The sequence below is a fragment of the Microplitis mediator genome, chromosome 8 (genome assembly GCF_029852145.1).
Source record: "Microplitis mediator isolate UGA2020A chromosome 8, iyMicMedi2.1, whole genome shotgun sequence".
In the NCBI taxonomy this organism is placed as follows: Eukaryota; Metazoa; Arthropoda; class Insecta; order Hymenoptera; family Braconidae; genus Microplitis; species Microplitis mediator.
Window position 1 is genome coordinate 6438277 of NC_079976.1, and position 24818 is coordinate 6463094.

Consider the following 24818-nt stretch of genomic DNA (forward strand, 5'->3'; position numbering starts at 1 on the left):
AATACAAAAGATTAATTAGTTATGTATAATTAATAATTAATAATTTTGAATAAAAATAATAATACAGAAAAAAATATGTACGAGGTGTGTTACATATTGCGTCAGTTTGATTATATCACCATTTATTTACATTAGAAGGGACAGATTAAAATAGTTTTATATTTCACATTATTTGGCTGAGTCATAATTTAGGAATGTAGATACGAAAACAAGATATTTAGAAAATTAATGGTTATAATAAATTTCGGTTATTGTTTTTTGAAAACAAATAAGATGTTTTGAAGACTTATATATTATATTATCCATATTAATAATTTATGGAAACATTGTTTGAAATATGTTAATAAATATGCATGATTATTTATTACATATTTTAAAGAATGAAATAACTATTTTATCTACAAGAAATACAAATATATGTAATGGCTATTGATAAGTTAAATATTTCTTTTATCGACTGATAGCCAAGTTGGCGAGAAACTGGCGTCAAACTAACAGCCGCAACCTGTCGCAAAGTTGGCCGCAAAAGTTGGTATTTCCAAAGTTGATAGATACTTTCTGAGAACGTGGGTGGCAAAAGTTAGCAATCCATAAGTTGATGAAAAGTTGCCTTCAATTTTCTCAGAAACCTGCTTTCGAATTGCAGCTGTTCACTGGCGCCAATTTTCTCAGAAAGTTGGCAGTAATCTGTAGCCAAAAGTTGCAAAAGCTAGAGTTGTCGTCAAGTTGGTCTCAAACTAATTAATACCAACTTTTTGACGAGCAATTCATGCTATCAGGGCGAGAGCTACCCTGATAGCCAGATTTTCTGATCAGAATGTTGGTGTACATATGTGGTCATTAATACCTGGCACACTAAACGTATCTCTGCTATTGGCTATAGCCTAACAAGCTTAAAACAAGCCTGGGGCCAATGCTTAGTTTTCAAGGCTTGGATGCGGCGTGATTGACCATTGGACCAAGCTTGGAATAAGGCTTGCGCCAATGGTCAGTTATCAAGGCTTGACAAGTGACAAATGGTCCGAGGCTTGGCCAATCATCAGCCTTAGCAATCCCTACCTGAGTACGTGCTCTGACGTACACTACTGTAGATATAAATGTATATTGTGTATATGTACGGTCCGCAAAAAGTTCCAGTCCCCGGCATTAATGACCAAATTTGTACATTAGATGCGACCAACTTGACGACAAGTTTTCAACAACTTTTTGAGAAAATTGAAGACAACATTCCGTCAACTAATTGAATGCCAAATTTTGCCACCAATTTTCTCAGAAAGTTGGTGACAGGTTGCCGTCAACTAGTGGAATACCAACTTTTGCCACCAACTTTCGCAGAAAGTTGCCATCAACTTATGGAAATGACAATTTTTGCGGCCAACTTAGCGACGAACAGGAATGATTAAATTTATATTTTTTTTGTAAAGTTCATATTTTTTGTTCTACATACACTGCTACCAAATTTTTTACATTTTACTCATTATGTAAGACAGAAAAATAGGCAATTGTTTAGACGATTAACTTCACGAGACTATCACCAAATTGACTACTGTCATTTTTTAAATTTAATTGCCGTTTCTGTGATAATTGAATCCTGTCCAAAAAATTGAGCCAAAATGTGACTAAAAATTTTCTTACATTTATCTGTTAATTTCTTTCGATCTGACAAAAAAAGTACGGATCATTAGATTTTGCAAATAATAAAGAAGGTATCAAAAAGTTTCCAATTTTCATTAGTTTTGAAGTTAGTGTAATAAACGATCAAATAAAATACAGACAAAGAATAGAATTTGTAATAATTCAGGTTTTTTTTCACTTTCTAAAAACAAGATACAGAATTAAAATAACATTTACGAAATTTCGGATTAACGTTTTCATTTTGTGGTGCAGAATCTTCATTATTTTCTAATGCAAGTGATTCACGTCTTAAATTAATGGTATCATTCAAACTTTCCTACAACACAAAAAAAAAAAATTTATAACTGGTAGGTAATAAAAGAATTTCACTACTCTTTTTGTTACACAGAAAAGAAAAATTTTTACTCGCCCCAAGTTATTTTTCGCATCATGAAATAAAAAAAACGAATTTTTTGAGGCGAAAAAAAAAGATCTTGAACTGCGGGATCTTTTTTTTTGTGTAGACAATAAAAATAAGTGAATTACATCCAACTTAACTTTCGCATAAATGTATCCTACCAAAAACAGATTCTCTGTATAAAATCGCGCCAAGTACACGTTTAAAATTTTTACAATTAAGAAAAGATTCTTTTTACAAAAAAAATAAATCAAATCGAAAAAATACCAAGTACCTAATATAATTCGGAATCATGAAAAACATTTTCATAGAATTGAAAAAAAAATTGAAAAAAAAAATTTCAATGTACTTGGTGTGCATTACTAAATTTATTCAAGCAAAATTAATTTCGAGAATTGATTTCGCATATAAATTATTTTCTAATAAAATTGAATTCTCTTTTTTTTTTTCAGTTTATAGGCACACCAAGTACATTGAAATTTTTTTTTTCAATTTTTTTTTCAATTCTATGAAAATGTTTTTCATGATTCCGAATTATATTAGGTACTTGGTATTTTTTCGATTTGATTTATTTTTTTTGTAAAAAGAATCTTTTCTTAATTGTAAAAATTTTAAACGTGTACTTGGCGCGATTTTATACAGAGAATCTGTTTTTGGTAGGATTTGTCTTTTTTTTGTCATGTTGATTGTTAATGATTTTAATATACACTATTAGAAATCGATTTATAATTTAAGACAAGTGAGCCTATATTGTTTATAGTATTATCTTGTAGAAACAATAAAATTGTTTGTTAACAATTGTAGTAATTTTGTACTGCTAAATATCATAACCTGATTAATTAATTCTTATAAGACAAAGAGCTGCAATTGTATAACGACAGTTCCCTTTAAAGTTAACGTCAAATATATCCGTCAACGTCGGACTTTTCTATTAGTAATTTAAAACATCAAATGGCTTAGTAGTTTGACCTCTCAGCACCTTCCACCTATTACAACTAGCATATGGTGCTAACTACTTACCCTCCCGCCCCTCTGACCCAATGAAATGCATTTTTTTCAGAATCCCAAAGGATTCAAACTAAAAAAGGGTCTACTTATGATTTTTATGCGTGTTATTTAGGTTTTAGGTATCGGGTGACAGGAAACATTCCAAAACCACTCTAACTAGGTTTATATTTTTCTGAATACAATATAATGATTTATTTATCTATTTAATCCAACTTTCTCAAAAATCTAAATAGATAATCTAATAAGTATGTAATACATTGATTTATTATTTAACTTATCGACTAATTATTGATAAGATGCAATAAATGTTGTAAAATCTCAATATGTAAATTTCAAATGGAAGTTAAATGCACGCCTCTTTATGTTTTTCAAGTTCACTAATTAATTAATAGGTGGAGGCACTTGAGACCACTAAGTACATAACATAAGGAAACTTCCCTTATAGCACAGCATGGAGACTTCCGAAGTCTCCATGTAGCACAGTTTGCTTTGACAAAAGTTTACTTACAAAAGTCTCCTTGAATTTTTGGTCAAATGTCCGTCAACTTCGGACTTTTCCGTTTTTGGCGACAGCTTATTTACAACCTGCTATACAATTTGACGTAAATTTACTACCCGAATTAGAATGCAAATTTACTTCAAAGTTAACTAGAAAAAATTTATCTTCAATTTTCAGGCAAACTTTTACATCAATTTATTGTTGACTTGAAAAATTGTAAAGTATTTTACCGTCATGTAGACATTTTTGTGTATAAATTCGCTTATCTTCAGCAATAGTAAGAACGAACATCACAGACTTTTTTTTGTAGTAAAAATTAACCGCAAATTTTTCTTTCCAACTTTTGCTGTCAAAATGTCAGCAAATTCAGGCAATTTCAATGTCAAATTACTGTCAATTTCAAGCTAAAGTGGTTATTAGGGAAGTACCCTGATAGCCACCATAACCGCAAGTGAACTTCAAGCCACAGCCGTATTCTGAAGCCAACTTGAAGGAAAATGTTGGAGAGCAAACAGTTACGGTTAAAATGACAGTAAATTATCTGTAACTTGAATTCAACTTGACTACAAGTGTTACCGTCAGACAATGACATCAAGTTGATTTTTCCAACTTTTGCTTTCAAATTTTCGACGTATTTGGGCAGCGAATTTCGGTAATTTTAATTGTCAAATAACTGTCAGTCCCAAGCTAAAGTGGCTATTAGAATATATGTATATATGTATATCCTTATGCATACCCTAATAGCCACTTTAGCTTGAAATTACCAGTAATTTGATATTAAAATTGCCTGAAATTCGCTGCCTGAATTTGTCGACAATTTGACAGCAAAAGTTAGAAAGAAAAATTTGCGGTTAATTTTTTCTCAATTTAAAGGTAAATTTTTATGATAAAAAAAAAGTCAGTTATGTTTGTTTCTACCATTTCAGAAGGTAAGCAAATTTATACATAAAATTGTCTACAATTATCCGGTAAAAAATCGCTATACAATTTTTCAAGTCAAATTAACAATAAATTGATGAAAAATTTGCCTGAAAATTGACGAAAAATTTTTTCTAGTCCACTTTTGAAGTGAATTTGCATTTTAATTCGGGTGGTAAATTGACGTCTAATTGTTTAGCAAGTTGTATGCAAATCGTCGTCAAAAACAGAAAAGTCCGAAGTTGATGGATATTTGAAGAAAAATTCAAGGAAATTTTTGCTAAAACAAACTGTCCTATTAGGGAGGTTTGGTCAAAGACAGCCAATGACAACACCCTAATAGCACAGTTTGCTTTAGCAAAAATTTACTTACAAAAGTTTCGTTGAATTTTTCGTCAAATTTCCGTCAACTTCGGACTTTTCCATATTTGACGACAATTTGTGTGCAACTTGCTATTGAATTTGACGTAAATTTACTGCCCGAATTAGAATGCAAATTCACTTCAAAAGTTGACTAGAAAAAAGTTGTCGCCAATTTTCAGGCAAATTTTATGTTCATTTATTGTTAATTTGACTTGAAAAATTGTTAAGTATTTTTTTATCCTCAAATTGTAGACAATTTTATGTATAAATATGCTTACCTTCTGAAATGGTAAGAATGAACATTACAGACTTGTTTTTTTGTAGTAAATTAACCTTTACATTGAGCAAAAATTAACCGCAAATTTTTCTTTCCAACTTTTGTTATCAAAATGTCGGCAAATTCAGGCAGAAAATTTCAGGCAATTTCAACATCAAATTACCGTCAATTTCAAGCTTAAGTGACTATTGGGGCATCTGTATCTGTCACCGCGCTAAATATTATACGATTTTTTGATACCACCTAGCGGATATAACTAGATAGAACTTAAGAAAATAAAAAAAAAATTTTTTAGCAACCCACAAATAGTATTTCTGTGGTATAAGTATATATCTATATATGTATGCAAAATCAGGAAACATTTAAAAAATACAAGTAAACTTTGAATGCAAAATGAATAAAAAAAATTCATCTTAGACATTAACAAGGATTTATTTATATATCATTGATATCTAAAACGTTCTTACATTCTATTGATCGTCATCTCCTGGTATGATATCGATAATTTAAGTACGGATTGTTTGAATTTTATATCAGAATTTCTATATAACTCAATGAAACTATAGTAAAAAATGCAGACTAAAGCACCGCTGGTGGCGCAAAAATGAATCATTGCTATAAAAAAATTTCAATGTTTTACTGAATCATGGCATTTCTTGCAACTTTTTATTCTCTGGCAGTGCCCTTTTTGCATGAAAAAATTTATAAAAGTGTCTAAATTGGGGGTGCTATAGTATATGCTGGCCTAATTTCATTATTTAAATTAGTTCCCATAACTAAAATGAATAAAGTTTTATAGTTTTAAGACGAACAATCAATCATCTTTCGAATGAAGAAGGAATTTTCTGAAAATTTATTATTTTAAAAAAGTTTTTAAAAATGAGAGCTAAAAAGAGCCAAAAACCACTATGTCTACGGAATAGATACACGGCAGGCTCGCGCCATGACACTTCACACATATACATGTGTTTGAACGTGTACTTGGCGCGAGACACTACCGTGTCTCCTGATAATAAATAATGAATACTTACATCAGTAAACGATACATCAAACAATAAATATAATTCACTTTTTAATAGTTTTGAATTTTCATTCATAATTTTATCTTCAATAATTGGTAACGAACACGTAATAGTTACCAATGCAACAAATAGTAAAATATATGTGTAATGAGACATTATTTCGTAAAAAAAATAATTTGATGCTGCAACGTCAACTTCAGTTTTAGAATTAAAAGCAATTTGCCGATGAGACTGAATTATAATGACACAAGAATGTCTGTTGACTTTTTTTTCAAGTTTCGAAAGAACGTCTGGGTTAAATAGATTAACTTTAAAGAAATTTACTTATTTGATGCAATCAATTATCATCACTGTACATTAATGCTAATATATTATAATTAATAATTAAACACTTTATTTAACGAAGGTAGACTGCAATAAAATCACTAAAGTCGATTTACATGACAATATATGAATCGAAAGTAATATTAAAAAATTTTTTGTTCGGTTTTTTAAAGATATCTGGGAAAAAATATAAATTCGATGAGATATATTCGAATCTGATCGCGGTCGCCTATATGTAGATGATGTATGAAAATTTGTACCGACAAAAATTTTCCACTATATTTATTAGTAACTATGCATTTTTGAAAGTGTAATAAGCGCAAATGGTAATAAATTCTAATTTATAAGCAAATTTTACTTATCTTTAATTAAATTATCATGGAATAAATTATTAATGATAATTCATCCATTGATAAACTATAGGAAAGTTACATTTCAATAAGTCAATATATTATCAAGTGATAATTTATTCACAAAATTTATTTAGTCAGGTGACATAGTCTTTTAGATTAATCATTTAATTTTTTTTTTATAATTTTTTTTCGTATTGTAGGATAGTTTTTTGTCCGAGTCGAAATTTAAAACGTATCTCAAACGTCTTAAACGCGCTTTCAACGCCTGAGACGCTTAATTTACGTTTTAAACGTCTGAGACGATTGAGATACGCTTTGAAAGCCTGAGACGCTTGAGATACGTTTTAAATTTCAACTCGGGATGCTGCTGATAAAATTTATTCAAACGCGAACCGAACAGGTTTTCATAATTGATCTATACAAAAAGAGGGAGCTTCAATTGTGCTGCATACACTCTAAAACCATGTGTGTAGTCAAAATTAACACACTTGCAAAATAACATTGAAACGCCATAAGCAATCTATAGATATTTAATACACCGTGAAACGTGTTTTAAATAACTACAAAAAACTATAGTTTTGCTTATGGCCTTAAGCATAGAACACATTTAATATGTGTTAAAATAATACACTTGTAACACTCTTGGTTTTAGAGTGTAAATATAACCTATAATTCTTACTTTGAAGCCTATTACAGCCTATTGTTACAGCTTATTGGCAGCGTGCACAAAAATACGGCGAAAACTCACCTCTATACTTAAAATTTCTCTACTCAGGCGCACAGACAAAATCTATACTCAATAACAACTGTATTCAATTACAACTGTACTCCATAATATGTTTTTAATCGTGTAGTTTATGTCTCATCTATATTATGTTTACACAAAGTTCTCTATATTTATGCAAATGCATCTTTACCCAATAATCCACAGATATATAAGATAGTCAATGATAAAGTAATCCTTATAATATTACAAATGAGAAAGTTTGTATGTTTGTCCGTCAATCACGCCTTAACAACTAAAAGGATTTTAAATGTTTGGCCATAAATCATTTCTACATCATCCGTGAGCGCGAAAATGAGTAAAATGAATCCAATTAATGGTAAAAAAAAACATTTAGGTGACCCGAGATGAGTCACAGCATCTCACAGCGACTCAATCACGTCGTTAGTTATAGAGAGCAAAATTAAATAAAGTCACTGGTCGTGACATCTTATTATAACGTAAGTATAGTAAAGTTAAAACTGTTAAGTTATAGACTATTTTGCGCACAAGTGCGGTTGAGTAAAATGTATAGGCAAAGCTGAATATATTTGGCGCTTCCGACTTATAGCTCTCGGAAATTGAACTTTCAAAACAGGTGTTGCAAAAAAATATATTTGAGTAGAGTTATATATAATTAAGAGTTAAATATATATACATAAGGCTGAGTAGAGAAGTAAATGAGTTGAGTTATAACTATTTACCTGAATAGAGATGTGAGTAGACATGTAACTGCCAATTTATGAAGGAAATCCAAAATACACTCTTTCATTGTTTGGGACAACTATAGAAAGTAACCGTACTATTAACTTATTAGATTAGGATTCATTTCTTACGGTAACCATACACAGCAAAAATTTCATGTGTTTGTTATAAAATTGCATTTAATTCGTTTGTTCATTTTTTGATTTACAAATATTCAATAAATATATATAATTTGATAATAATGTTAATTCATAATTCTATAACTAAAAAATAAATTCACATCAATTTTTAAATTTGAATAAAACCTTTCTTAATGAATTATTTTTATCAAAAACATGTCACGGCATTAAACCAACATTTTAATACTGAGGGATTATTTTGAGGTTTTTTTCTAACAGATCTTTTCATTCGCGATAAAGGAACTTTTTCTTCAATGAAAGATGTCTGCAAGAACAAAAAAATAATAAATTTCGAATGGCAAAATAATAATTAAATGTAAGAATATTACTTTTAAAAAAAATTTATAAAACATGTAGCTAATTACCTGAACAGACTTTGATGTTGGGTATATTTCACCTGATAAATCATTTAATTTTTTATATATATCATTTTTGTCTATACTTCTTGCTATTGTCAAAGTCAATATATTTATGATAAAAAATAAAATTATGCAGCGTGGCATTGTGATACGTAATAATTTACCGTGTTGATTTTTTTCTCTGTGACTAGGGTGCAATAATTCTGGAAATGAATAAAAATTCTATTAAAATTATTGCTATTACACAGAAAAAAATAATTTCTTGGTGCAAAAAATTTTTACTTGTCCCAAGAAATTTTTTAGATTATGAATTGAAAACAAAATTTCTTCGATTTTTTCTAGTTCTCAGAAAATTTTTGTTTCTATCTCATACTATAAAATATTTCTTGCGCCGAGAAATTCTTTTTTTCTGTGTATACACTCTGGAACCAAAGGCGTTATGAGTGTATTATTTTAACACACATTAAATGTGTTCGTGGACAGACCGGGTTTATTTTACAGTGTAATATTTCGAGTCATATATTACGAGCTGAAGTAAATGTATGAGTTGCTAATTTATTACCAAAATTACTTACCCTAATTACTGCTTTGTTTTTTCAATGAGAGTTTAAAGTAACAGTAAAAACCCCATTCGCATTTAGCAGCGACTTAAATAGTTCGGAAAAATGTAACTGTACTCCCACCATCGGTAAGAGAAATTATAAATTGGTCACATGTATATCCAGTGTTATCGAAAATGTGACGTCAATTTACTTTAATTACAAGTGATTTATTAACTCTAAAAATAAACGAGGACCACTTGGAACACTGTAATTAGACTAAAATTATATAATTACCATATCAGTAATTACCATTTTTATGTTCTAAATAATCAGTTTTATTAGTTGAACTTGAAATTGGACTTTCCGATGAGTTTTCAAAGTTCTTAATATTTTTTAAAAATGACAAAAAAAAACAATGTTTGAGAATCATGGAAATTTATGTTTGTCATTGCAGTTTTTGCATATCGAATACTGAATTTTATCTGTTTCAAATAAATACGTCATATTTTTACAGTAATTATGTTAATTAAAAAATAGTATATTACACACCTAGGGAAGTAAAGTAAAAAATGTCTCAAATCACATGTAATCTGAGGTCAACAAACATGTGATCTGAGGCTTTCTTATTTACTTCCCGAGGAGTGTATACTATTTTTTCCGCCCGAAGGTGAGAAAATTTTATTTTCGATGCGATGAAAATTGGGTATTATAGTCATTAAATCGTCTGTCCCATTTTGCCCCGAGGACTGCTGAGTATTGCTCTAAAATTTAGATCTTGTAGAGAATTCGTAAAAACGACTTTCGATGGTTTTACAATTAATTTTTTCAATCCGACAATCACATATATCTCTACACTGTAAAAAATCACCGGGGTAAGTCCAAACGGTGTAGGTGTTAAAATTATCGGTGTTAAATTTACCCCCGAAAGCGGTGTGAAAATAACGCCGCCACCGGTGTAAATATTCTGTGCCGGTGTTAAAATAACGCCGCCACCAGTGTAAATATTCTAGACCGGTGTTAAAATAACGCCGCCGCCGGTGTAGACATTCTTTACTAGTGTTAAAATATTTTATTTTGTGAATATTTTTACTTAATCGATCACTATACTTGTTAATAAATGATATTCTTTATTAATTTTCATAAAGTACTGACATTTTTTGTGTTTTATAATCTTTAAAGTTAATAATCCAAGCGGACGCAGTTTACCCTGCTTTTACACCGGTATTACTCCGCTTTTACGCCGGTTACCCCGCTTTTACACCGGTGTTACTCCGTTTTTACACCGGTTATCCCGCCTTTACACCGATTTTACTCCGCTTTTACACCGGCTATCCCGCTTTAACACCGGTATTTTTAACACCGGTGTAATTTTATTTTAACACCGGGCGGAGTTAAAATGAGTCCATTTTTAACACCGCTCTTTTTACAGTGTATATTTGTTATATAAGAGGTCAAATATTTTATCTTATCTATCTAATTTTTTTTTTTTTTTTTCAAATTTTGGGAAATAATCCATAGTGCGGAACATGGTATATCTTATAGAAATCTATCGAAAACATTTCTAATGTCACTGGCCCAAGATAAATATCTACAGGACTCCTGGAGAAATAATTGCAGAATCACATAAAATTTTTAAGGGGATTCCCATATTATTTTTTTTGTTTCAAATTAGTTCTATGTGCGTTAAATAAGCATTTATTTTACAAAACTGGGATTCTCTGGATTTGAAAAAGTTAATTTCGTTTCAATGTTAAATTAAGTAATTCAAAAGATATTGAACTTTTATTTAAACCTCAAACAAATTACACGTATCTATCTATAGATACGTAAAATTGACATTTAATATTTACAGCGTTAGCAAATAAATTCATGTGCCTTCGGGGTTTTAATATTTGAAAGAAGGCAATTACATAAAACTTTCCACTCACCAGTCATTAACCATTAATTCATTAAATTCTAAAAATAAAATAACCACGAGTGCTTTCGATGATTAAAAAAACACGTGTACTTCTTTTTATATTTAAATAAAATAAAAAAAACCGACAATGAGTCATTTGATTAATATAGTTATGTAATACAAGTTGCGTTCTATTTTTATTACATAGGAGGCAAAAAAAAATTTTGATCTGACTGGCTATATTTAGATCATATACAATCACATATAATATAATTTCATAATATGATTAGATTTGATAAATAAAAATGACCAGATCTAGTCAGATCTTATGATTCTCTCTATTAGGCAGTATCTGACGAAATCTGATCAGATATAAATATATATGATCAGATATAATAAAATACAGTAATGATTGGCTCTAACCACATAGTCAGACTTTTTAATTGTCTCTATTGAACTAGATCTAGGCATACCTGACCAGATACAATCAAATATGATCAAATGTAATCTAGCAACAGAAATGGTTAAATCTATCCAAGTCTTTAAATTGTCTCTATTTAATTAGATGTGGTCAAATCTGGTCAGATATGATTTAGTGTTAGTATACTGATTAGATGAAACCAGACAGTCAGATTTTTGAATTGTCTCTATTTAACTAGATCTACCTAAATCTGATCTGACATCTTTATATAAGATCAGATATGATAATCAGATTTTTAAATTTCGTCTCTATTCAACTAGAGTCAGCCAAATCTGACCTGATACCATCATATAAGATCAGATATGATAGTCAGATTTTTAAATTTCGTCTCTATTCAAGTAGAAATAGCCATATCTGACCTGATACCATCATATAAGATCAGATATGATAGTCAGATTTTTAAATTTCGTCTCTATTCAACTAGAATCAGCCAAATCTGACCTGATACCATCATATAAGATCAGATATGATAGTCAGATTTTTAAATTTCGTCTCTATTCAACTATATCTACCCAAATCTTACTAGATACCATCATATATTAATATCAGATATAATCTGACGACAAACATGATCAGAGCTAATAAGACATGGCCAGGCCTGGTCAGATTTATACGTTCCCACTATCTGATCAGATCTGAAGAGGTATAGGGCATTAAATAATTACAAATCATACATTTTAGATTTTGCAAAATATTACTGCAGCGTATATATTTATTAAGACATACAGAATCAAAAAGACAAGAGTAATCTTTAGTATGGAAGTATTGAAATGAACATCTCGAAAAAAAAATTTAATCATTTTTATCAATCACCACCTGTAGAAACGTCTATAAATAGATTTTTTCAAACACACGTGACGGCATTGAAGAAACACTTCTTTGGCCGCACTGTAGTTGTAGTTGTTGTTCTAGGTACTTTTCTTTTCATTTGTACCGGCGAAACAATCTAAAAAATAAATGACATAATTTATTACCATTTGCAATATAATTTTTTTTTTATTGCATTAAATAAAAAAAAAATATAGCAATCAACTCATTCAATTTTCTCGATTTTTAAAGCATAAAAATTTTATTTAAAATAGTGATATAATTAATATTTAAAAAAAATAAATAATATGAATGTAACTAACCCTTGATTTTTCATGAAATTTAATCATTGATCTCATTGTTGGATAAACATCTTTTTTTTGTTCCGAAAATATTGGATCAGACAGCGCAATAATAATAATCATGATAATAAGAGTAGAAAAACAAAAATATTTTGAAATCATCATTGTTAGTAACAGAAGTTATTCAGCTGAATAATTTGTAATACGAATTTGAAATTTTGTAACAGTCGATATTGCTCTGTGTATATTTATTTGTTATTATTATTATTGATGATAAATATAGCTTCAATGACGTTTACAATTATTGATACAATTTATGTTCTACAAAATTAACATCCACCTGCATAAACAATAAATTATTTTTTAATTATAATCAAGATCATTAGTATTGAATATCATAAACTTTAATGGTCACTTTAATGATTTGTATCGAGAAATGATTTTAAAAAATCCATATGGAATACATGTTTTACATAAACATCCGTCTCGCAATCCATATGAATTCCCGTAGATTTACATCAAGATTCCTATTTAGAGTTTTCGATATAGAAAATTTTTCCGATGGGTTCTTATGGCCTTCTATAGGACCCTACACTTTTCACCATAGATTTCTGTGAATTTCCATAGATTCCTGTACAGATTTGTTAGATAGAGGACTTTTTTTATCTTTTACCCTCCTGTTGTGATAGGGTTGTTTCACCCCTATAGTATTTTCGATGGAGTAAGTAATAAATATATATACGGAAGGGTAGGCAAAACGGGATTCCTGCGATATAATGGAATTTTGTAAATTTGAATCTGATGATTCTTCTTTTGAGACTTACTTGAAGTAATCAAACAAAATTTTCTACTGCCATAAATAAATAATTTTTCCCTAGATGGACAAAACGGTCCCCCCCCCCCCCAATAAAAAGTAAAAAGAATGTTTTTATTATTTCAAATAAAACGACTATAGGAAAAATTGTTTATATCTAATCTAAGTGAAACAAGAGATTTGCAATACTCTTAGTAGGAGAGAGGCGGGCAGAGTGGACCCCTTAAGGAAAATAATTATAATATCATTAATTTTTTTTACGCGTTTACTTCTTTTTAGACCCTTGATACTTCTTTTCACTTCATTATGCTGCGGCCATTAAAATTGAAAAATCGAAAATTAGGGGCAAAGTGGACCCGCCAAAAAATTTCGGATTTCATATTTTTTATTCTTTACACGTGTGATATTTGCAAATAACTATAAAACAATTGAATTTTAATAATATAAAAAATCATTTTAATAGTCTGCTGCGATATAACTTTAAAACGAAATTTTATTATCTTTAACTTTCTTAATAAATGAATAAATATTCTTAATAAATATTTAATGAACAGTTTTGGTGGTCTATTTCAGTCCTCATCATATAAGAAATTTCGATAAGCTTATTATCCGTCTAAATTTATTGGCGTATAGAAAATTTTGAGGGGCCCACTTTGCCCCCTCCTACCCTATATATTGATGCCAAAAAAACAAAATTATTGAAGATATAAACTTTGATATAATAAATAAAGCGATGAAGACACCGTATGTATTTTTTGTAGCCAACAATAATACATTGAATCCACTGAAAAACTCCTGGAAAAAATTTACAAAAAAAAACAAAATGTTGAGAGATTAAAAACTGTACAAAAATGATATGAGTCGTAAATGACGATTGAAAATAATTTTGGAAAATAAATTTTTCACCGAATTTTTGAAGTGGTCAGATTTGTCCGCCCTTCCTTTATATATATTTGTTTCAAGTTTTAATACATAAATAATTGACAATAAATTATGCTTACAACAATTGAAATTTCACTAATTATAAATAATAGAAAATTAAAATTAACTGTAAGATTTTTTAACAAAATAATTAAAACAAGAACTATTGCATCAAACACATGTTACAGCATTAAAATAACACTTTCTGGTTCTTTTTTGTCGATAAAAAGTCACTGGCACTTTTTCAGTTGTAGTCTACAATAGTAAAAAAATAAACCATAAAAAAATAGAAAATGTGTATCATAGTGAATACTTTGAATAAATTGAAATTATTTCCAAATAAAACTAAGATGCAAAATGCATAATAGAAAAAAAAAACAATAAAATATTAAAGTTATTAAATTACCTCTTGTTGCAAACTGTAAGCAACTAACTTTAATAACCAATTAGATATTTGATTAGAAACATCTTTTTCTGTGATTTTTTCCGACAATACTGATGTGCACATAATAATAACAATAACGAAAATTGTATAGCGCGACATTATGATAATTCAAAAATAGTCAGTGATATATTTATTTAAGCTACTCTGCAATAATGATAAAAATAAATAAATTACAAGTATTATATACTACTTTTTACCGATAATATAAATCATGACTAATAACGTATTGCTCATGATAAGTTTAATAGTATATTTAAATTGTTAGCTATAAAAAATTTTGCTTACAAGTTGCTATTTTATAGTTTAAAGTAACGGAAAACTTTTTAACTGTCAGGCGGAATCTTTAATACTTAAAATTTGAATGAAGTCTACAAATTTACTAGTACTAGAGGTACCAAATGAATAAATCGATGAGATATATATATATACATATATATCCACTGTTATCAATAGTGACGTAAATACTCTCGAATTATCAATAAATTATTGATATTAAAAATTATTAAAGACCTCCCGGTGCGAATAAAAAATTAATTTTTAATGACATTGTAATTAAAATTATATATTATCTTTATCACTCAATTCTATTTTTATAAACTAGTTGATTATTCTAGATAAAAGTTACGCTGTGTTATAAATTCATGCAGGGATTTCAATCGAGTAGCCGAAGCCATGATGGTAATTAGGGAATTTCTACAGATTTCTGTGGACATCCGGAAAAAGTACACGGAAAGAAAATTATGGCAGCGGTTCCCATAATTTTGTGAAATTTTTTCCTATACCAACATAGGAATTACGACCATAAATTATGGGAGCAGCTCCTATAATTATAGGAATGTTTCCCATAATTATAGGAATAGTTCCTATAATTATAGGAATGTTTCCCATAATTATAGGAATAGTTCCTATAATTATGGGAATGATACCCATAACACTATAGGAATGGTTCCTATAATTATAGGAATGGTTCCTATAATTTATAGGAATACTTTCTATAATATTATAGGAACTATTCCCATAATATTATGGGAATGATTCCCATAATGCAATTGGAATAGTTCCTATACCATTATGGGAATCATTCCCATAATATTATGGGAATAGTTCCCATACTATTATAGGAACCATTCCTATAATATTATGGGAATGGTTCCCATATTATCATGAAAAAATTAATTTAAAGAAGTGTGGTAATCACTTCTACAATACACAGAAATATTATTAAACATAAAAACAAAAATTCAAAAATTGAAAAAAAAAATCGTATTTGGCAAAAAAACATTAAAATTTTTAACAAGAATTTTTTGTCAGCACAAAACATTAAAGAAAATTCAAATTTTGGGAAATTTCTACATTATTATGCAAAAAAAGAATTTTATGATATTATAGGGATGGCTCCCATAACATTATGGGAATAGTTCCCATAATATCATAAAAATAGTTCCTATACCAATATAGGGAATGATTCCCATAATGATATGGGAACCATTCCTATATCATTATGGGAACCATTCCCATAATGGTATGGGAACTATTCTCATACTATTATGGGGATGGTTCCCATAATATATGGGAACCATTCCTATAGTAGTATAGGTTCTATTCCCATACCATTATGGGAACCATTCCCATAATGCATAGGAAAAGTTTCCATAATTTTCTTTCCGTGTATGACATTCCATAGAAATCCAGATGGAAAAACATGGGATGATAAAGGAATCTATACAAATCTGTGGAAAAAGTTTCCTAATAGGTCGTTACATTTCGATAGGAATTCTGATGAAAACCCATGGGATGTTGAAGGAATCCATGGTAAATCATAAAAAACCATATGAATTCCTAGATGGGTTCCTATATGGAGTTTTCAGGGAGTAACTGAAAATTTATGGACTGATTGAAATTGTCATGGTAAATGAATTCCTATATATCAATGAGAATTCATAGAAAATTTGATTCCAAAAACTTTTTCGAAATCCAGCAAAAAAAATTCCAGATCTATGGATATCTAGATCTATATTATTCTCTCAAGTAATTGTCGAGTTACAGAGAAATTTTTTGTAATCAGGAGTTGAAATATAAAGATCTATTGTAAATAGAATGTACTTACGTGTGAGAAATTATATATGAGAGCCGGGTGCTACGACTGCAATGTATCACAATAGATGCGTTCTTACTTCTGTGTTCACTTTGTAATGTATCGAACGAATCGACAGCACACTGATGGAATTCAATTAAAATCGTTGGAATTTATACTGTTGATTTTTTTAATTGATTGTCGGTTATAAATATAATTATAATTTTATTGATATCATTACATTTATCGGAAGCAATAATAATGAAGTTATAATTAATGATTAAAAAATCCAAGTCGTCACATTATTACAATTTTTTTAACCCATACTTTAAATTAATATACGACGTAAAAGGGGGAATCACTATTGCACTCATACCTCATTTTTACTCATACAAAAAACTTTTCCCAAAACGAAATTTCCCAGTCATAAATAATCCGTCATCATTTCTCGGGATATTCAGGCGATAAAATTTAATTTTTATTCTTTCCGAACATGAAATTTTGTCGGTGCACATGAAGGGCGAGATGTCTGGGATTTTTAACGTTCCGCTATAAAAATTGAAAATTTTCAAAAAAAGGGAAGTTATTGGTTTAAGTCCGATTTTCGAAAATCGAGTTTTCATTAGATCTCAACGTTCTGCGATCCTAGAAAGCTATTCTGACTATTTCCGGATTTCGAAGAGTTCAAAAGTTTACCTATAATAGCATTTTCGAGCTAGAACAGTGGGAAGCTTTGGGATTGACACACAGGGTCGACCGTTTTTTAGATTTTTTTATGGGGGATTTGGGGAATTTTTTCTAGCAAATCCCAACTCTGACTTCTGTAAGTAAATTCCTAGGGACAGGTTACTATCGGTCGCCTATCACTGCCAAGCTAACAATTTTTATTATGCTGTCGACCAAACTTGAAACAGAAATTAAAGCATCCAAAAAACTATTATGCTGGATCACAGTTATTATAATGTATGAAAGTAATTTTTAATAAAGCTTATCGATAAGTTTCTCGTGCGTAGTAAGTATGTTGGATGACTCAATCCTTTGGGCAATTTTAAGGTACTTTTAAATAGATTTCACTTTTAGAAAGCTAGATTTCACCCACCTGACTACCCTTGAGTACGTGGAAAACTCTCTAACTCTAGCGTTTACCCAGACTTTCTAAATTGTAGTTTCACCCTTTTTTCATAACGAAGTTACTCAGATTTACCCCTTCAAATCTTCCAAAGGGATAATTTAGACCCTTTAAAAACTCAGTAAATGACAATAATAAGTCAGTAGAAGGTAAAAGGTCTTAGAAGATAGAACTGCTGTTCTTGTATCGACTAAGCAACGCCTTTTGTATTAAGTTGAATTTCATAATTAGCCTCTGTGAGGAACCCAACAAGTATTGTGATACAGCAAAATCATTTTTTATAAGAGCACAACAATTTTTTTGATGCTTCACTTCATGTTTCAAGTTTGGTTGACACCATTGTAAAAGTTGGTAGGTTTCGAGACAATATTCTTCTCCGTGTGGTCTTGGACACAGTGCGTTGACATTAGCTCTACGCATTTGATGAGTCCTTTGGTGCTAGATAATTCAAAAATATAAATAGACACAAATGTAAATTGATACTATTTGAGCGGTACAAAATTATTATACAACACTTTTACTCATATTTATGTGGTTTATACAAAAATTTCCTAGTGTTCTTAAATAGTATAGAGTATTATATTATTTTCGAATCTTCAATATATTCTTCGCCAAGTTGAAACATCTGGATACTGATTACGTAAGCCAGTAGGTTCACATTTAGTGCCTCTAATTATATCTTTAACAATACCAACGATAACTCGGAAATTAACTTCTGTGGGTTTTCGTGTCTTATTTATTGTTTTTTGTAGTCTGTTGGTATTCAGCCATAATTCTTCAACACCTTCAGCATTCGTTGTAACCTTAATACCACTGACATACTGTAGTGCTTCTTCGTCAAGTGATATTATTTCAATGTTGTCTGTAGTAAATGGCCGTTCGATATTCCAGCAGGCTACGGCTGTATACTCAACAAGTTGGAAAAATAGTACACCTTCTTTAGATGTGGCTTGTACTCCAGCCTGGCTTGGCCGCTTGATAATTGATTCGTACATTAATGGCTGATAGTAACCTGGCATTTTTAAACTGTCTGTACTCATAAATTTTTGTTTGTAACTCGATAATGAATTGAAGTACAAATATCTATTAAATATAAGTATTAACATAAATTAGTTATTCATATAAATCATTAGTAGGCGTATATGATAATGTGCATGATCATAAATTATCATGCATGATCATGTATTATAGTGCATGGTAATATGTAAGATGATGTATGATCATACATGGCATCATGCGTGATCATATGTGGAGAACAAGATACTATGCATGATCACATGTGGTCATACATTATCATCATGCACGATACCATGCTTGATCATTTATTATCATACGGGGTCATATATTATCATGCATGGTCATCTGGAGACATGCATGGTATCATTCATGGCTACACATATCATACATCATTATGCATGGTGTTGTCCACGTCCATATATCATCATGCATGATCATATGTGAAAAACAAGATATCATATACGATACTGCATGGTCACACATGGACGTAGATCATTATGCATATCATGCATCATTATGCATGGTGTCACCCATGACCATGTATCACCATGCATAATCATATATGAAGAGATATCATAAATGCTACTGCATGGTCACGCGTGGTCATACATGGACACAGATCATTATGCATATCAGATATCATTATGCATGGTGTCACCCAAAACCATATATCACCATGCATGATCATATGTGAAAAACAAGATATCATATATGATATTGCATGGTCACACATGGACGTAGATCATTATGCATATCATGCATCATTATGCATGGTGTCACCCATGACCATATATCACCATGCATAATCATATGTGAAGAGATATCATAAATGCTACTGCATGGTCACGCGTGGTCATACATGGACACAGATCATTATGCATATCAGATATCATTATGCATGGTGTCACCCAAAACCATGTATCACCATGCATGATCATATGTGAAAAACAAGATATCATATATGGTCATGCATGGTCACATGTAGTCATACATGATTATACATCATCATCATGCACAGTGCCATGCTTGATCATATATTATCATGCATGGTCATATAGAGTCATATAAGAAAATCATGTGAAATCAATCAGGATTTAAATGGTACGAACAGATTATGAAAAAATACCTTTGCTTAAAAAATCCAGGTGGTGATAATGACATTCCCAAAATACCATCAGTAAGATCAAACCATTCACCAACAATAGTAATGTTCATAGCATCCGCATCAGGACCAAATGCATTCCCATATGTATTATTTATTCTCCATGATATATCGTGTTGTAAATTATACACAACTATACCATTTTCAGCAACATCGCCAATATAGAGATGAGCGTCACTACACGATGAGCTAATATCAACAATTGGTGTTACCAATGAAGTCATTCCAAATGTTTGACTGCTTGGAATAACGTATTTGTGAATCAACCGATCCGTAAATAAATCAAATATCATTATTTTCATCGGACAAATTCGTTTATCGGAAATACGACCCACATCTACGATCCACAGTCTATTGCACTCGTCGATCTGTTGTACAAAAAATAAGTTTACTAAACTAAAACAATGACTATTTTTTAAATACACTAAATAATATTTATAAATTAGCTCGTAATTTTTTATTTTTTAATATCACGTCTAAATATAGATCTCCAGTTAATAATTTTAGAGTAAGCTAGTGGTGAGAATATTTGCCCAGTTAGTGAAAGGTCACTGGTTCGATCCCACTTCAAGGTCTTTTTTTTAAACCTAATTTAAATTTTCACACATATCAAAATTTATGACAGACACTATTATGTAATAGTTATCTTAAACCTTCATAGATGTATATATATATATATACATATATATATATATATATATAGTGAGCCGTTATATACTTGTGGGTAAAATATATCAAAAAGTGATCGATAAATTTTAATAATTGCCAGTTAAAAATAGTTGGGGTCATACTTTTACATCTTAATCAAAGTATTCTATAAAAACAATGATAATAATAAATAAATCTTACCGCAATACGATAAACAGAAATAAGTTTATCGCAGTCTGTAAGTGTGTGCCATGACCAATGTGGATAAGGGGTCAATAATGGACCGCCAGGACCCTTTAAATCCGTAACAACGGACAATGTTATCGGCGTCCCTTCTAACCACTGCGGAGTAGTAACGAACACACGTCCACTCAGATCAACATCAACATCTTGCGTAAATGGATTTTCAATAATATGATTTTTTTCAGTCAACAATACATTTGGCCAAACCCAATCTACATATTTCCACTGATACACTATTCCCAATCGTCCTTGCTGACTAATCACTAAATTCACTTGATTTATCGTTATCAATAGTAATAACAATGATAACTTATCAAAAGTCATAATTGGATTTTTCTTTTAATTTATAAGTTTATTTGTTATTTTTTTAATTATCAACTATTCTATCTCTTGTCGCGTGTCTTATGTTTGCTGTAATCAGTGCACAACTGCATTCTCGTGAAAAGAATTGTAAATGATATAAGTGGATATACATAAGGTATTTCTACTCCCTCTTCTTGTCCCAAACATATTCCTTTCTAATTTAACTTTAACAATATTTTACTATATATATATATATATATATATAATAATTATTACTACATCATATGTTAATTTCTAATCCTATTTAAGGTAACACGTGCAAAACTTTTTTTTGATTCATATTTATTGAAGATAATTATGAAATATTTTTCAACTGTATCAAGTACTATATAAATAGTATATATATTAATTTAAGTAGCATATGATGTAAGCTAAATTTTTTTATTTAAATCAAGAAACGGAATGAATTCTAAAAAATTATTACAAGACAGTTGCCGGGAAGAAAGTTGATTTTGTAATTTTTTATTAAATGTATAAATATATGCATAGTATGCATTTATTTTGTCATTATGGCTAAAACCAGATTTCTACCTTCCATGATAAAAATGCTGTTTAAGTTTATAGGCAATTTATTGTCTGATTGATTTACTGGCTATTCTGGCTGTACACGAAGACGTTTCGTTTGCCAGCATAAGCTTGTCGGTGGTTTTTAAATTAAGTAACTGCTGCTGGACGGTTGACAACTTTTATTTTTACGTGACGAGAAGTAATGAATTTTGTACTTTACGATAATTTCTCTCGTTTATTCTCTGTTGAGAAAGGAATAAGACAAAGAGAACAATAACTGTGGGAATATAAAGTATGTGGTCTTACTTATTTTCGGACATTGAAACATAAATAATAAATACGCGGTTTTTTTCATGACAGATTTATGGGAAATTGGTGCAGAAATTTGAACTTTTATTTTAATATACCTAATCCAGAGACGCACTCATGTTATATAACTCAAAGATTTTCACACGTATGTAATATAACAATGACGCCACGTAATCGCTAGCATAAAAAATATGACATAATTCAAGCATGGGTACTTTTGTAAATCTTCAAAATTGATGCATGCTTGTTTATCTAGGGCTTGATATTATTAAATAAAATTAAAATTGGTCTCAAAAAAACATTTTCATAAATTTCCGGGCCGAAAATGGCATGCATGATCACGCATGGTTGAGATATAACCAAGCATGATTCAAACATTACCAAGCATCCCTGATTAAACAACTGAATTCGATCGAATTAAATAGAATTAAATTTTTAATTCAGATAAATTCTGTTAGTTCGGTACCTAACTTGAAAATGAATTCTGTCTACTTCGGCAGGAAAACCAGAATTTGTCTAAATTAAAACGAATTTAAATAATTCTATTCGGTTTAATTCTGATTAATTCGAAAATAATTCTCGAATTTCTGGTTCTGAATCCGAATTAAACTGAATTAAAACGAATTTGAAATTTTTAAATCGGTTTTATTCTGTTTAATTCAAATTCAAATTTTCAATTCAGTTGAATTCTGTTTTGCGGAATTCGACAGAATATAACAGAATTAAAATTTTTAATTCGGTCGAATTCAGTTGTTTAACCAGGGATCCCTGATTAAACAAAACGATTCACTCAATGATGAATGTATAGATTATAGATATACATTCATCTATAGGATACTAAAATTGAATCATTTCTAATCGTTTTGAATCGTTTTTTTAATCAGGGATGATAAGGAAAGAAAAATCACGCATAATGCATGAAAAATCATGCATTCAAATTCACGAATAATTTATGATTATGCGTGATTATGCAATCAAATTCAATCATGCATGATTTATGTAAAGTCATATTCAATCATGCATGATGTATGTAAATTCATATTTAATCATGCATGACCAGACATGAACAAGTATAAAATGATGCATGATCAGACCTGATCATTTTCCTGAGGTAGCTAGGGTGTCATGACAATGCTGTACTATTTTAACCACATAACATAAATAATAATTTATTCCCAGATAAATTACTTCTATGAAATCGATAAAATATACATTTAGTGGGAAAACCAATTGTTTGTTTATAATATTATAATTTATAATAATTGAATAATTTACTCTACTTTATGTATAATTTATGTATCTATCATCTTCAATGCCGTACTGTAGATAATATGGGTCGTATATACAAATATGATAACATCATTTTCTCATCATAGAAATATGAATAATATGAAACTCATATATATGTATATATATATTTATATATACGAATGAAATAGTTTAAAGTTATTCCAGCATCATAAACTTATAACGTCCTTGCAAAAATGGTAAAATAAAAAAAATATATATAATAAAAATCCTTGGATCAAACGTAGTCATAAATGGTCTCACCATGGTTGCTACTTACATAAATAAATTATATTATTAACACTTTGTAAAACTACAATGTAGGTCTATACGGTAATTATAAGTACCTTTTTTCACTGAGTGTACTCTTTTTTTCTTTAATTTACGGCTTTACATTATTCAGTATGTACTCTAGAAAACCAATATATGTAAAAAAATAAGTTTATATACTTTATAAGTCTCTTAAAAAAATTAATAACCATTTATAATACACTAAGTGATGTTAGCAGAAAGAAAGTCCCGTTAAACAACCGAAGGATTAATCAATGAATCGTAGAACTGATTGGCATAAGGCGAAAAAAAAATATCACATATGATATTACATCTAAATGTGAGTGCTACGAGATATGAAAGAGAATTGTAGTTTCATTTTTCATACTCGCGTGTAGCACGTTCGATTTCACATTTAACTGACCAAACGGGAAGTAATCATAACTCATTATAATTATAATTATTATTGTTTTATAAGCGGCTAATTGATGTTTGTTTTACGGGTTTTTTCGAGTTTAAATAAACGGATGTAATTATTTTCTATTTCTTCAATTTTCCCATGAAAAAACAGAGACAAAGTTCAGCGCTGGCTTGTTCCTGATTAAGAGAAACGATTCAAAACTATTTGCAATGTTAAATACCCATAAGAAGGGCCATTCAAAAGTATTCAAAGTATTTGAAAATTTTTTTTTCAATCGTTTTAAATATTTTCTTTTAATAAGGGCTGCAAGTAAATTAGTTTTATATATTTTTTTCATTAATTACAATCGTTTCTTAGCTTTTGCTATAAAAAATGTG

The 24818-nt window shown here is 29.7% G+C and overlaps 1 protein-coding gene across 1 annotated transcript; it reads right to left on the reverse strand.

Moving 5' to 3' along the window:
- Nucleotides 1-17583: 17583 nt before the first annotated feature.
- LOC130673171 (major royal jelly protein 1-like) lies at nucleotides 17584-21751 on the reverse strand. Its single transcript, XM_057478114.1, has 3 exons — nucleotides 21243-21751; nucleotides 20358-20761; nucleotides 17584-19297 (listed from the first exon to the last, which is right to left on the reverse strand). Exons 1-3 carry the CDS (start codon nucleotides 21606-21608, stop codon nucleotides 18811-18813), a joined length of 1257 nt encoding a protein of 418 aa, XP_057334097.1. The 5' UTR covers nucleotides 21609-21751; the 3' UTR covers nucleotides 17584-18810.
- Nucleotides 21752-24818: the final 3067 nt, after the last annotated feature.